Source organism: Syngnathus scovelli, chromosome 3 (assembly GCF_024217435.2).
Source record: "Syngnathus scovelli strain Florida chromosome 3, RoL_Ssco_1.2, whole genome shotgun sequence".
NCBI classification, from domain to species: domain Eukaryota; kingdom Metazoa; phylum Chordata; class Actinopteri; order Syngnathiformes; family Syngnathidae; genus Syngnathus; species Syngnathus scovelli.
In genome coordinates this window covers 18890896-18905746 of record NC_090849.1, presented here as the reverse complement: position 1 = coordinate 18905746, position 14851 = coordinate 18890896, and the positions used below count along the sequence as shown (strand labels likewise).

The following is a 14851-nucleotide window of genomic DNA, read 5'->3' as shown; positions in this document are numbered from 1 at the left end:
TTATAAGTTTTTTTTTTTGGGGGGGGGGGGCATCATTTGATAAGATTGTGCAGGTATGTATGTTGGGTAAAAATAAAAGTCAGCTACATCCCATGAAACAAAACTTAATGGGCAAAGTTTTTACCTATACTGTACTTTACTTTAATGTGATGCTTACATGGGAATTTCCAGGTGTGTCTATGTTTATAGCGTGTATAGCTGAAATAAAACTTTGTTACTCCTCTTACAAAAGAACCAAAGGTGGGAGGGGATTTTTCTCACCTCAAATGCTCTGCAATTTAGCGATGCCACGACTTTGTGCTACCTTGTAATTTACCATTTTTTTAAAAGCGGCTGAATAGCACTTTTAATCATAGTACTTGTTCACTCACAAAATAATGTTAGAGTATCCATTGCAAGCATCCCCCAACCACCAGGCTATCGGCTATCAATTTTCTATTAACCCAGCTGTCATTGCACTAATGGCTTTATTTGTATAAAGGGATTTTTTGACTAATAAATCTGGACAAAAATATTCTGATTCATTATGTGTGTGTGGGCCCCTGGTCACTGTAATATTCTTGATCAATTCTGAATCGTGCACTATGTTGTATTTTCTTGTCCATGTGATTTTAGGGCAATATAAAAAGACTCCTGGTAGTACAAAAAATGCTAGGGGCTACTGATGGAACAGATCACAATTAAGCACAAACTCTCCATAAAAGTGGCCTCGAGAAGCGAGTGGAAGTCAAGGGAAAGTTGTTTTCATGTCACAAAGCCTGTGGGTGGTCATGCTGGAGGACACTCTCCATATGAGTGATGGAGCGTACGCGTGTTAGAAGTGTTGAAGGCGGGACATGGGTGGAAGGAAATTGAGGAGGAGGGAGTGATGTCTTTGAGGATGCTGCCTGTGTGACGCCCTCCCCCCCTCCCTGGACACGCCTTGCCTGTTGTCTCAGTAAACGCAACGGTCCAAAGATGATCCAACACAAGCACACGGCAGCAGTGGCCCACCCAGGAGACGAGGTCAGCAGCCCTTTTTCCAGCTATGAGCCAAGAGTTGAGACACGGAAGTCGTTCTCATCGCCGCTATCGGCTATCAAGCTTCTATTAACCCAGCTGTCATTTAATCTTTTCGTGAAAAAAAGATGGTGAAAATTAAAATGTAATGAGTACTAGAACAGCAAAAGGAGAAATTCAAGCGAATCTTTGTGGTCACATCGACGATAAGCCCAGTTTGGAAGACCAGATTGTGAAGACAAGATTGTGGCGGAAAAAGGATGATTAGCTAGTGATGAGAAGGGAAAAGAGGTGGAATACTAAAAAAAGAATTAGAGGGTGAAGAAAAAGTTCTCCATCGGGCCGCCGCTCACATATGGATCAGCTTTGCTTGTGTAGGCCCACTTCAAGGCAAAGGGCCTTGCAAACATAAACAGTGCAGGGGCTGCAGCTGGAGCGCGGAGGCAGCCGCTTGCTTAGCGAGACCTCCGTACGCTAAACAATGGATCAAGTGACGCACAGGCCCTTGGCAGCCCAACAGAGAGGCCGGCAGTTTAGCTTAAAAAAAAATCCAGCCTTTTTTGCGTCCGTTTATTTCTGCTCCCTCAATATTTACCCCCGTGAGAAAACACCGTTTCACTCACAGAGGGCAACATCAAATGCTGCTCAGGAAAAAAATTAAATGTGCAATTTTTGGGTGAATCTTCAAGATAAACCTAAAATGCACTATAACCTTTGCAGCTGAACTTAATTTGAACTTCTATAAACTTTTAAAACATATCTTTCCAACTATTGTTTGTTTATTGTCTCACTCACGACAATTAGTTCCGGTACATCCACCAAAACGACCAATCACGGTTAATCATGATTGGTCGCTACTTGAGGTCTGAGCAACTGTGATGACATTTTCAGTCAACAGCAAGTGGCAAAATGGCCGACCACTGAGATGGATAAAAACGAGTGGATTTTCTTGCTCAACTCATATTCCACATACGCAATATGAATCAGAATTGCTTGCTTACAAAGTGAGGGTACATACAATATATTTTTGGGTTGACCTCCTTTTCCAACCAGAGGGGGCCTTAGCTCCCCATCTCTGCTTTGGGGGTAGAACGCCTTTTCACAGAGGTGGTATTTGGTAGCCTTGATACTTGACTTTTCCAGCTTGGGAACAAACCTGCACTTTGTTGGCCCTGGAAAAGCTACATACAGCTACCTACCCCGGAGTCTAGTAATTGGCCCTTCAACACAAAATGAATGCAGATTGCATCTTGAGGGACACTTCTTGACTCCTGCTCAACCTCCATTTCTGACAGTGTACGCTTAGGATGTGTTTCATCACATTGTTGTGTAGCCTATGCGGAGCATCGAGGAGTCTGGATATGGAAACCTGAGCCATACAGATGGATTGGGTGGGCCGGGAGCCCCTTGGGTCAATCAAGGCCGCTGATCGGTCATTCACAGTTTTTTTTAACAAACTAGGTGTCACTGTCTTGACTTGTGCAAATAAACCACACAAGGCCGCGTCACCACATCCACTTTGTAACACGTTCACTGACAGTCAGCTTATTTTGGCAGGAAATGTAAACAGACGTCTCACCTTTCCCTTGTCACACTAATCCATTTGAGGAACTGGGGAGGGAAAATGAAGCCTCACAGCTGTGGGGTTGCCTCTACAAGGAATACAATTAAAATGGTTATTACAAACTGGAGACAATTTCCCATATCACTCAAGGCAGTACAGCAATATATATTCGTCACTTTTTGCAGACAAGAATAAATGCCTGTGAATAGTTTATATAGTCTGTCTACATGTGTTGCCTCACCATTTGTGATGTTACTGCCACATTGATGCTAATTGTTTCCCATTGCATGTTAGCATTGGTGTAGGTGAAGCTTTGCGTGTACTTTAATTACGTGATGACAATTTAATGACAGTAACCTTTAACTTATAATGGCAATAAACAGTCAATGAGCTAAAATTTGAACACTGAAAGACAGAACTTGTGAAGCCTGCTTACCAATTGCATACCAATTAGGACAATCACTTTGCCGAGCCAGTTGACCTCCGCGTGGGTCCAACTAGTGTCAGTCAGTGGATGAGCCGTTCCATTGTCTCGTACTTCCACCGGCTGCCAAATGAATGATCGGAATCTAAAACAAAAAGGCAGTTGTGGGTGGAATAGAAGAGTGAAAAAAGGTGAACGTGAAAGGGGCCTTTTCTTCTCCTCTGGCTGGCGTGTAAACAGGTGTGACAGTGAAGACAGCAGCCATCGTACCACCCATGCACACAAAGATATTCCTGCTGAGGCACGCACCTCCGCTGTTGTTTAGCGATAGCTATCAACGCTTTCTAGTGACAGATAAACAACTAGGGCAGCTCTGTTAATGTCTGCGCTGGGGCTGAAAGACATAAAACAGTCTATTGGGCTGAAATTTGACCACCATTGAAAAGATGATGATTTAATGTTGCACACAAGATCTGTGTTAGTCTGGACTTGTGTCAATGTGTTTTTTTTGTCTAATTTCAACATTAAATTTTTGAGGATGGAAAAAAATAGAGAAAAAAAAAGTTGAAAAACATGATTTTTCCTCAATAGAGCAAAATGGATGGTGATAGACATGTCACAAAAAATGTCTGAGTGGCAAAATCAAAAGGAATGTGAGTTTATTCAAATAAATACCAAGAACCCATCTTTGTCTGTTTTCATCTCATATCGCAAACATTTTAAAAAAATTTAAAAGAAAGATAAATATTGACCTTCAGTAAAAGAAAAACTGCAAAACAATAAGCACATTGTTTTTGCAGTGGTGAGCAAAAAATGCCTTCTCTTCTGGCCTAAATATGATTTAAAAATTACTATTTGCAATGAGTCTGTTTCAGTGAGCAGTTTTAAGTCATCAGATTTCAAATTTGTCTAGCATTTTCTCACCTGCTGATTGGATGGTCAGAGCAAAATGGGTAATAGTAGTCAAAACATTCATAAAAGATTTATTTCTTCCATATAAACTTGTCATTGGTCTTCCAGAGACTTTTGCTCTCCTCCACAGAATTAGCTCGAGCTGCCAAATTGGTTTTGAGGCAAACTCTCTGCACCTCGTCCAGGTCTGTGAGCCTATTGATACTCTCTTCGTTGCCCTCGTTCAAAATGTCCCAGAAGTCCCTGCAGCCTCGTCTTGCTGTTTTTTCTTGTGTGGGGGGAGAGTCTCGTGTACCCGTGTTTGCAGTACTTCTAGATGAACTGGGAGAAGCTAGGACTGAGGTGGACGGTTTTTGGGGGGAACCCTTGGATTTGGGTTTGAACAAGTCATCCAGGATGGAGGTGTCGCCCAAGAGTTCTGTTAGAATGCAGGACTGTTCTTGAGAGGGAGCCTCCTCAGAGTGTTCTTGAACTATTGTAGTCAACTTTTGCTCCACGTTGAGGGGAATCTCCGCCAGCTCTTGAGGTTCTGGACAACTGCTGCTGTGGTTACTGGCCTGACACCCACCAAGACCACCAACAGCTCTGGACACACTAGCCTTCTTTGTTCTCGTATGACTTCTCGCACGGCTGACCGCCTCCTCCCGCTTTTCAGGATCCACATTTGGAACATTACTTGGAGACTCCTCCGCATTTTTTTGCCGATTCAGCTTCTTCTTGGGTAGAGGACTCTTCTGGTTGGATTTACGCCTTCTGGTCACGGTGTTTTTCGGAGATGGGGTCTGGGCTGGCAGTTGAAAGTTGCTGGTGACGAAGCTGGCAAGTTCAGGGTGGCCGAGAGTGATGTAATATTGTCTCAGCCATTCGAGCCTCTGAGACGAGTCGCTACTCAGAACGTCGGCGGCGAGCTGATGGGCCGAGGGGAAATTCAACTTGGACGCCATCTCCTGCAGCTGCTGCCTACGCACCAAAACACAAACTTGACACTGAGCTTTTTAACACCTGCAGCTAATCCAGCTACCGAGTCAACTAAAGTGCAACAGACCTCGAATCTTCCTCTTAAAGATTGCATGATTTGGTATTCCAGGAAATCTTTCAGAAAAATCTGCCATGATGTGTGATATCAGTAAATCACTCTGTGTTTCATTTCAAAACTTTTCGGTAAATGCTGTGGGTGAGTAAATTTAGATAGCGGGGCACAAATGCCCCCCAGGCCATAGTTTGGAAACCACTGCTCAACATTCCCATCAGTGTGCATGTATGAAAGGTTGTTTTGTCTATATGTAGCTTGTTTGATTGACAACCCGTCCAGTGCCCCGCCTCTGAGTCAAGCAAGTCAGCTGAGCAAGCAAGGCTCAAGCTCACTGCCAACTCTGCTACATAAAAAAATGAATGGACGTTGCAGGAAACATTTCCTCTATTGTAAATATAGCTTTTATGATGGTAAAAGTTCTCTGGTATGAATCATTCTAAATATAATTGATATTAAGAGGAAATTTTGTTTTTATGTCAGCCAGCATCCCAGAATGCATTGTCTTCAACTTTGGCACTTCCGCTGTATTTTGAATGCACCATGTGCTACTTATTGTGTCTTTTTTTAAAAGCCACAAGCTATTAAACAAATATTCTGCGGGCATATCAAGTGGGACCCAAGATGAATACTTCTCCACATAGTCAGGCGTTTCCACTTTTTTTTTTTTTTCCTCCGGCGCTCCAAGGCACTTGTTATTAAAAGTGTGGTCTATCCGGACTCAGGAACAGAAACACTTCAAAGTGTGGCAGTATAACGGGTGGTGTTGGTTAATGCAACTTGTGGCTTTCACTGGAAAAACAATAAATAAAAAAGTGATGGCAGTAAAACCCCCCGTGCGGACTTGAATTAAACGGAACAGGGAATCAATATGGCTGGTATGTGTTTTCACACCCTGGTGTGCCTCAGGGCGGAGATAGCTTCTTCCACCTGGGGAATGATATCACAGCCAAAGAAGGTGCCTGTGCGTGTGTGTGCGCACATTTATGAGTGTATTTTGGAGCAACGTCTACATTAAATGTTCCTTAGGAAGTACAAGCATATCCGTCGTAAAGTCCCTGGGGGAGGGCATCTCTTTTTTTTTTCCCTGCACCTTCAGGTCTGAACACAAGTGTGCAATGTTTGGCAGGATGCTGGGAAAAAGGTGGTGGGGCAAGCTCAGAGGTGGTCTCTGTGTGAATGCACGCCATTTCCGAAGGCCCAGATGGGGGCGCTAGACATTCAATCTGCAGTGAGTTTTGGCCTGCGTCCCAACACTGCCAGGAATTCTCCCTCCCTGAAAAATCCACTACTTGTCTGGGAGGGTACACATACGCACTTTTTTTGCCCACCTCACATCTTCGTACCTACGTATGGCCAGAGGGGTCTCCCCCAAGATGAAGGTGTTACATCTGGTGTGCTGCACGATGCTCTTGGTGAAAGTGACAGGGTGATGATCAGGAGCAGGGCAAGGCTGGTGGTCGGGTGGGGTTTCTGGCAAGCTCTGCTGGAATACAGTATTTTTTTTTTTTTAAATTAGACGAAAACAAACTTGTGAATTGTCATTCATTTTAGCCCCAAATTATTGCACCCATCCACCCTGCAATAAACAGGGCTGCACTGCAAAGTGATTTTGTGTGTGTTGTGTACCTCATCGAGGGTGAGAACCTCATTTGCAGGGAATTGAGAGTACATCTTGCGCTCAAACACATCCTTCACCGCAGCTCTACTGATCAACTCCTCGGCTTTGCTCTCACCCACCACGCGCTGGTTGGAGTGGGTGTACGCCACCTCCTGCACCCCACCTTCCAATCAGGAATAAAGGCAATTCTAGTCAAATGCGACTCCTTAACATTTGTTTTCCATTCTTACCTAAGAGGGTGTCAATGGTTCCTGTGCATGAAGGATATTTCTGCCTTTTCACAGAGGTGAATGAAGCACCTTCACGTCGAACCATGCTTGAGCCATCTTTTGAGTGCCCTGCTTTGTCTTTATCTGAACTTGTGGTGCCTTCATCCTCTGAAGTTGTGCAGGTCTCAATGTCCTCAGTGAACATGGCGCCTCTGTTTGCATTTCTCTTTTTACTGGGTCCTCTTCTTCTTTGTACTTTGCGTCCTGTACTTTTGTGAGAATTCAGGCTACCATCCTTAGATCCTGTGAGCGTCTCAATGTCCAAATCGTCTGACTCATCGGAATAATGTTCAAAGGGGCGTTGTTTGGGATGCACTGGATTTTTGCAACTTCTATCGCTCTCCTCATCGCTCACTTCTAAATTACTCCTGCATGACTTCTGCCCTGGGTTTATATTTCCATTTATTAGCGTGTTTCTTCCCCTATTGAAGCTTTTGGAGGTCGAAGTGCTTGTCCCCTCACTACCTGAACTTGTGTCCCCTTCACCTGATTCCGGCATGGCTTGAAGCCTTTGGAGCAGTTTGGCAAAACCGTGCTGCAGCAGACTGGTTGGAGCAGGCCGGGCGGAGGAATCCACGCCACCCGCTCCACTCATACGTCCCCGCTCCTCTTCGACATCATCGTCACTCTCGCTACTGAAGTCCAGAAGCCCTCCGGGGATCTTAGATGCACCCATGCTCTCCTTGGAAGCATCTCCAGCTTCCTGTAATCCGAAAAAAAACATAGGAGTACGTTGGCATAGAAAAGGGTCGGAAGCTATGAAAAAACGGCCTATGAGAACATTCCTGGCGGGATACAAAACAGATGTTGGTAATAGCAAATCATAATAAACCACAATGCGACACAGGCTCCCATTATGATGTAATATGAGGAACTGACATGTCCAGAAGCTATAAATATTTGGACTTCATTTGGACCACCCAACCACGATCGGATTTTTCGTATTCACTGGACAGATCTGTCCATATCGGGAGAATTTGCGTGCATGCATGTGGAACAGTAACCGCTATCAGCTTTAGTATGTGTATAGTTCCGATTCTTTCCATGAATCTAATACTCAGAAGTAAACCTGACTAAACATGATAGGAGATATTTTGAAACAGATGGATGGAATCGGAAACAGTGCAGCAACATAGATTGATCGCATGATGTCATTATTTTTCAATCCAATACATCAGAGCGTTTTATTTACAATTGCTTCGCTTCATTTAACCGTTGCCCAGTTATAATAATACTGTACTTGCAGTGGTTGCTTATTATTCTTTCACAGTTTCATCAGTCAACCGGTTGACAGACACACAGGAAGGCCCCCAATGAGGTATCCCCGTTTTTAGCATGGGAATGGGAGGTTTGAGCCACTGGGGAGAGAAGATGTGCGAGCAAGGGATGGGAACGATGTGCGCCTCATGTTATGAGTCTATGAGAAAAGCAGAGTTGCTCACGCTAACGCTTGGCGTCTTGTCCTCCTCCTTTGTGTGTGTGCTGGTTGTCATGACACCCGCCTCCACTTGTCCTTCGCGCTGGAATGAGGAGAAATACATGCATGTTTAACATTTACATTGCAAAATGACTTCGCATTAAGGAAACGGCAGATAATACTTTTAAGATGTTACGAAACGCGCAAAATCCTTTATTTTCCAGACTGAAGTCATATTTTCAAGACTAAAGTTTTGCATTTGAGGTAAAAAGCACACCACATCTTACCTCAAGTATCTTGCGGGTGAGGCATGTGCCTTGGGTCTGTAGCCTGAAGAGGTTATTGATCCCAAATAGTTCCCCCTTATGAGCGCCCTGCACGGCATCAAAGTATCGCCGTGCGCTCTCTACACCAACAACAGAGCTCTGCAATTGCTGTTTTGAAAAAAAATGAGACTATAATTCTTCATTTCAAGATGCCTGTACTTTTTTTTTTCGCATTTTAGCATCGCTAATCTTTTTAGGATACTGAAGGGCTGCTACAAGTCAAAATTTAAAGCGAGATTTGATCATTTCTCACCACACACGTGAGTAGTACCTGTTTGTAGACTTGTCTGAGGTAGGTAATTTCCTCCACAGTCCCCAAAGAGATGAGCCTGAAAACAGTCACGTCTCTGCACTGGCCAATGCGATATGCTCTAAAAACCATGCAAATCATGTTAAAATAGTGGCACAAAACACTGGATTCTGAAAAAAAACAGACAAACCTGTCGATAGCCTGGAGGTCATTGGCTGGGTTCCATGTTGGGTCAAATAATATCACAACATTGGCCCCTACAAAGTTGAGACCAATACCTCCCGCCCTAGAAAGAGTCACATAACAAAAATGTTTAATATTTTCATAAATGCGTCATATGATCTAAAAAAAAAAAAAAAAAAAAATCTCCAGAGTTAATAGTCATTTTGCATTTTGTGAGGAATATGTTCGTATGAGCATACTAACATGGTAGACACCAGGCAGAGATTGATGTGAGAGGAGGTGTTGAACTCCTTGACGATGCAGACTCGCTCCTTGGCTTTGGTGGTCCCATCCAACCTGCTATAGTCATGCCCCTCAGCCATGCAGTAGTTCTCCAGAATGTCCAAAAGCTGCAGTGACCAAAACAATTATTTTCCAAATGAAAGATGCACTATTGCTAAATCAACAAGAGTCAATGAAAGCATCATTATCAACATGAACAGCTCATGGCTGATTGCCATAAAAACGCTGACTTAATGTTATCGTTCAGTCTCCGGTGACACTGTGGTGTCTCACTTTCTTAAAAGCTCTAATTGCTTTGGCTTATAAAGCCCTGCGGCTTACAGACTAATCTCAGTCATGCGAGGAGGAAAGAGCCACGTCTGCTGCATGTATTTTGTCTATAAATAAGGTGGGGGGCTCTAACAGCAGCAGTAATTAAGTGTTTTAAGACTAAAAGCTAAGCGGCTGTGATTACAAGTCAGCATCTGAGAATGTTGACGCCCTCCAAACTCCCCCCGCAAAGATCACAAACCATCAAATTTCCAATTTCCTATGGGACAGCTGCCCGCCCAGTGAGACAATGGACACGTCATAAGACACAATTCAATAAAATTTAGGAAAAAAAGCATTGACCAAAGTTGAAAAGAAATGGAAATAAAAAGAGAGAATAGCTTGCATTATATTCTCATTTGTATGACAGTTAATATTGTTGAGATTTTACCTAAATTGTTGCCTAGAAAGTTAAAAAAAAGTTTTATAACTGTGACAGTTGGAACAAATAAACAGTGCATGCATTTTGATTAATGCTCTTGTCCACAAGGGTAGACCTGAGCCATGATTCGAAACAAGAACCTGCTCACAATTTAAAGAGCCCTCACCTTAGTTGACAGTGAAAAGAGGAGCACCTTGTCTTTCTTTAGCAGATAGAATCTTAGGAGCCTATGCAAAACCTGAGAGGGACAAATAAGTTCAAGTACAAGGGAAGTCTCGACTGTATTTTTGTGATAAAAAGAAAGACCAAGATCCTTCAAAATGACTGAACCTCAACCCTGTGCCGCACCTTCATTTTGCCGCTGTACATCGGGTCCGACAGCGCCTCAAATGCTTCTTCTTTGCACCTCTGCATAAAGTCTGGAAACTTCTGGAACACCTTTTGACAAATAGCGCTAACACACTTTTCCTAGATGAAGAAATGAGGCGTGTCACTGAAGCCAATCTATTAGTGGAATGTATGTTCAGTGTTATTGGGCCAACACAATGCTCACAATAATTTAGAAACGTTAGTCCAAGCATCATAGAAAATGCGTAAAGGTGGAATCCACCTGTACCTGTTTCTTACTGGTGCCTGCGGTGGACTGGAGCAGTGCCACATGACTGGCAACCTTCCTTAGGATGGACAGGTAAGTGAAGTATAGTGCCTTCACTGGCCCGCCCTCAGAATTCAGCTGCAAGGGAGGAACTTGGGTCATGAAAAACTGTCTTTTTAATGAAAGGAACTATTCTCACGTCAAATGTGAACTCAAACAACCAAGTAAATCTTGTATCTGCCTATTCCTGATGTGTCTGCAAACAAAAACTGAACCTGGTTACCTAATGCTGGTAGTGACCAATTATCATTGTATTTTAAACGTTGTTATTCACATGATTTTATAGTATGTAGAAGAAAAACAATTATTCAACCCTTGTCCGCATTCCAAGAGCTGTAAAAGACTGACTTTATAACAGCATCTCCTCCGAGAACGTCCGCTTTGGCAATCGCATTTCTCGGAAGACTTCAGGAGCAATTGCACATCTTCAGAGTCCAGCACAGTTTGATAGACTGTCTGCTGAAAGTCAGTCAGAGAGCAGTACACCACCTAAACACAGCAAAAAAAAAAACACAGATTATAATGCTACTTGATCATCATTGGCGAATACACTGTTACCTACTCTGTCATCCTTCTTTGGGAGTTGGTCCTTGATCAGCGCTTTGGTCCTTCGGAGAAAACAGTGTGAAATCTTCCTCACCAGCTCTTTGATGGTCTTCCTCGCTGTTGCTAAGGCTCGCTTGGTTGCACTGTGTCTCTGGCCTCGCTCAATTGGATCTGATACCTTGCTCTTAAAATGGCCCAAGTTGCCAAGACAGCCAGGGACTGCCCTGTGTGGAAGAACAGAGCAACAAAGTTAAATTACACGCAGTTCCCACAAAAAAAAAAAAAAAACGCATGCCACTGAGCAAAGTCTGATGACATTGTATGACTTTGAATGATCCAAAAATGAGATTAAAAACTCACCAGTCCATAACACACCACAACTCCTCAAGGTTATTTTGAAGGATGGTGCCAGTTAGGCCAATTCTGACCTGAGTAAAAAAAGCAGAATCAAAATAAAATGAACAAGACTGATTCATTTCAAAGCCATAGAAATGAAAGGCCCAAATCTGACCTGACATTTGAGAGCCTTCATTGTTTGTGTGATTTGAGAGTTTGGATTCTTTATCTTGTGAGCCTCGTCTGCAAACACCGCAGACCAGATGATGCTGCGGGAGAGAAGAGGAGGTCATGTGAAGAATACAAATGGGAATGAAAACTGTAGGGATCAACAGTACCTGAAACACAGGTCAAACAAACAAATCCACCCAACAGCTTTGATGCATACAGATATCATTTGTGTCTTGTACTTGCATCTTCAAGTCTCTCACTTGTTAAATTGAGTCAGGCAGAGGCGAAGAGTGTCATAGGTGGTGAGCGTGATCTCCACGCGGCCCTTCCTGACGCGATCCAGCTCCTCCTGTTTCCTCAACCCGTGGACCACCGCATACTGGAAGTGGCCCCAGGTGTCCAGTTCATCTTTCCAGTTATACAGCACTGACAGCGGGGCCACAATCAGGAAAAGCTACAACAGATCGCAAAAACACTCGCGCTGATGAGATTTGCAGACAACAGCAATCCCCGCCGCTCACACACACACTCGCATTATTGTTGCACTTAATGCGGTCTTCATCTGGATGCACGTCATCTGAATGTCAACGTCCTGCCTAGAAATAATTTGTATGCTCTTAACACAGCACCCACTTTATTTGGCTTCATTCGCTTGGATGGGATCTGACTTTGCAGAAAGTCGGGCTTGTTGTTCTCAATGTCCTCCCAAGTTCCTTTTTTGTGCAATGCAGCCGCAAGAAAACCGAGGACCTGCAACAAACCCACAAAAAAACAGCAATATGAAGAAACACTCCCCACTATTCTCAATGTGTTGACTTCTATGACATATCATAAACTTTCGTCAAGGGATTTGATAAATTATGACTTGATGTGTTTTTATATTTACCTGTTACAGTTTAACTTTGACAAACCTTCACTTGAGCTGTGGCAAGATAATGAAGCAAAATATTCTGCCTTTGCTTGAACTTTGGCAAGACAAACACGCAAGCACACATACTTAAGACAACAGAAAAAAATACATAAGCCTTCACTTCACTGGTGGGTTGGCAACAAAATGAAGCAATAAATCGGGCCTTTGCTTGCACTTCAGCAACATAATAAAGCACCATTTCATGCTTCTTCTAGTACTCTGGCAAGATTAACAAACAAAATAACATACTGCCTTTTTTTATTTATTTGGTTTTATTCATTCTTTGTTGAACCGGGTAAGGCAATTGAGGAGAGTATCTAATTTACAATGTTGACCTGGACCCAGTGTCAAAAACAAAGAGTGTGAACTGGGATTCAAACCACCAACCTTGCTGTGACTGGACAAGCCGCTCTACCACCGTAGTAATGAAGCAACAAATTGTACCTTTGCTTCCACGTTTGGCAAGCAAACAGAAAATGCAGCATATTGTGCCTTTTCTTGCACTCTGGCCAACACGTTTACTAAATAGCCAGGCTGCTTCAGTGTATACCTGCACGGTCTTTCCAAGGCCCATGTCATCCCCCAGGATACATCCTCTCGAACGGCTGTAGTTACTGTAAATAAACTTGATGCCTTCTCGCTGATAATCCCTCAGGTATCTGTTGATGGTGTAAGGGACACTGTCGTCACTTTCATCACACAGCTTTAAAGAAGCACATGCCTCAGAATGTTCCACACCACTGGAAAACAATGGTTTCTCTCGATTCCAATGATTTAAATCAGATCTTGTTTGTTTTGATGCCGCATCTTCTTCATCTTCTTGTGCTTCTTCATCTTCAATGTCCTCATCAGTGGCATCATCGTCATCACAATGAGAAGTGATGTTTCGTTTATGGGTGATGTCTAAATGCTGGCTGTCATCATTATGATCAGGCACCAAGGGCTGATGGCTGTGCCAAGCTGCTGTAAAGAGAAAAGAATAAGCTGTAAATGTGAGCTAGTCTTCTTGTTTTGGAGGTCCAAAAATATAAGTAAACATGCAGCTGACTAGAAACTCCCAAACTATTGAGAAGAACCCTCTGTAGGCTTTATGTATTTAATGAGCAAACACTTATGAACGCTAATGGTGGCGATTAATGGAGGAATACCGACAAAAAAAGTTTAAAAATAAAAAAGTATGCTTTACTAACCTTCTCCAACTGAGGTAGACTCCATCATGCTACCGTTAGCACCCTCGTTTCGAGGCTCAGCGAACTCGGGCAGGGCTGTTTCTCAAAATACCTAATGTTTCATTTACTGTAGAATAAAACGCTTGTTCGCACAACATTTTCCTAAAATAGGTTTTGACTTGATGATTGAGAGTAGAGACTCTTCGTTCATCTGTTGCCTAGCCATGATCCCAGCCGCGTTGTTTACTTATTTGTACGTTCGTCACGGCACTTTCGCTATTTCAGCTACGCAAAATGAAGTAGCTGTAAAAAAAAAAAAAAAAAAAAAAGTAAGAAAACTATTTTTTTTAATGAATAAAAAACAGCCATCAGCCCTTGGTGCCTGATCATAATGATGACATCTCCATCTAGAGCAGTTAATCTTCTTGGTTTGCTACAGAAGTATATGTTGAAAATGCAGCACTGAAATTAAAATTGAGGTGCCGTTACACTTTGGCATGTTTGCTGATTATTTTGGATACTATTATTTTATTTATATGTATTTACACAATAAACTCTTTAGCATCTTAAAATATATACTTTTATTGAATCGTGGGGGGAAATGAGTGGATTTTTACGTAAACGTAAATTTATAAATTAGGTCTATAAAACAACCTAATTTAGACGTCTATTTTAGGGCTATAAAACAACCTAGTTTAGACGTCTATTTTAGGTCCATAAAACAACCTAATTTAGACGTCTATTTTAGGTCTATAAAACAATCTAGTTTAGACGTCTATTTTAGGTCTATAAAACAACCTGATTTAGACGTCTATTTCAGGTCTATAAAATAACCAGGACAATCAAGGGCATCTCCGTGCTCTTTGCTTTGACTTGAACATCCACTTTTTCATTGATTTTCATATTATGAAAAATTGAAACTGTGTACGGGAAGAACCTGATGACCACGTGTTTGCCATGATAGTCCAGCCAGATAGGCACTTCAGAGGTGAAACGAAACTCGCTGGGAGACAGACGAGCGAGAATCAGCGTTACGATGAGAATGGTCAAATTCAGGCTGAAATCAAAGCTGCGCTTGGCAATACCGAAAGTAGAT

The 14851-nt window shown here is 42.7% G+C and overlaps 1 protein-coding gene across 6 annotated transcripts; it reads right to left on the bottom strand.

Moving 5' to 3' along the window:
* Positions 1-21: 21 nt before the first annotated feature.
* ercc6l2 (excision repair cross-complementation group 6-like 2) lies at positions 22-14015 on the bottom strand. Of its 6 annotated transcripts, XM_049762849.2 has the most exons (21): positions 13777-14015; positions 13137-13549; positions 12310-12426; positions 11937-12130; positions 11681-11774; positions 11530-11597; positions 11186-11393; positions 10972-11112; positions 10585-10701; positions 10317-10436; positions 10135-10206; positions 9239-9384; positions 9003-9098; positions 8834-8933; positions 8524-8670; positions 8262-8339; positions 6781-7522; positions 6559-6713; positions 6276-6415; positions 3000-3132; positions 22-2651 (listed from the first exon to the last, which is right to left on the bottom strand). In XM_049762849.2, exons 1-21 carry the CDS (start codon positions 13802-13804, stop codon positions 2589-2591), a joined length of 3372 nt encoding a protein of 1123 aa, XP_049618806.1. In that variant the 5' UTR covers positions 13805-14015; the 3' UTR covers positions 22-2588. The 6 variants fall into 6 exon arrangements, with proteins under 6 accessions (XP_049618806.1, XP_049618802.1, XP_049618803.1 ...); XM_049762845.1 differs by lacking the exons at positions 22-2651; positions 3000-3132 and adding an exon at positions 3625-4859; XM_049762846.1 differs by lacking the exons at positions 22-2651; positions 3000-3132 and adding an exon at positions 3625-4859 and having other exon boundaries at positions 6276-6412.
* Positions 14016-14851: the final 836 nt, after the last annotated feature.

Coding starts and splice junctions, on each gene's coding strand:
- ercc6l2 (XM_049762845.1), bottom strand. CDS start 13,804: ATGATGGAGTCTACCTCAGTTGGAGAAG. Junction 13,550..13,776: donor GTCTACCTCAGTTGGAGAAG/GTTAGTAAAGCA, acceptor TTCTCTTTACAG/CAGCTTGGCACAGCCATCAG. Junction 11,598..11,680: donor TGAAGGCTCTCAAATGTCAG/GTCAGATTTGGG, acceptor TTTTTTACTCAG/GTCAGAATTGGCCTAACTGG.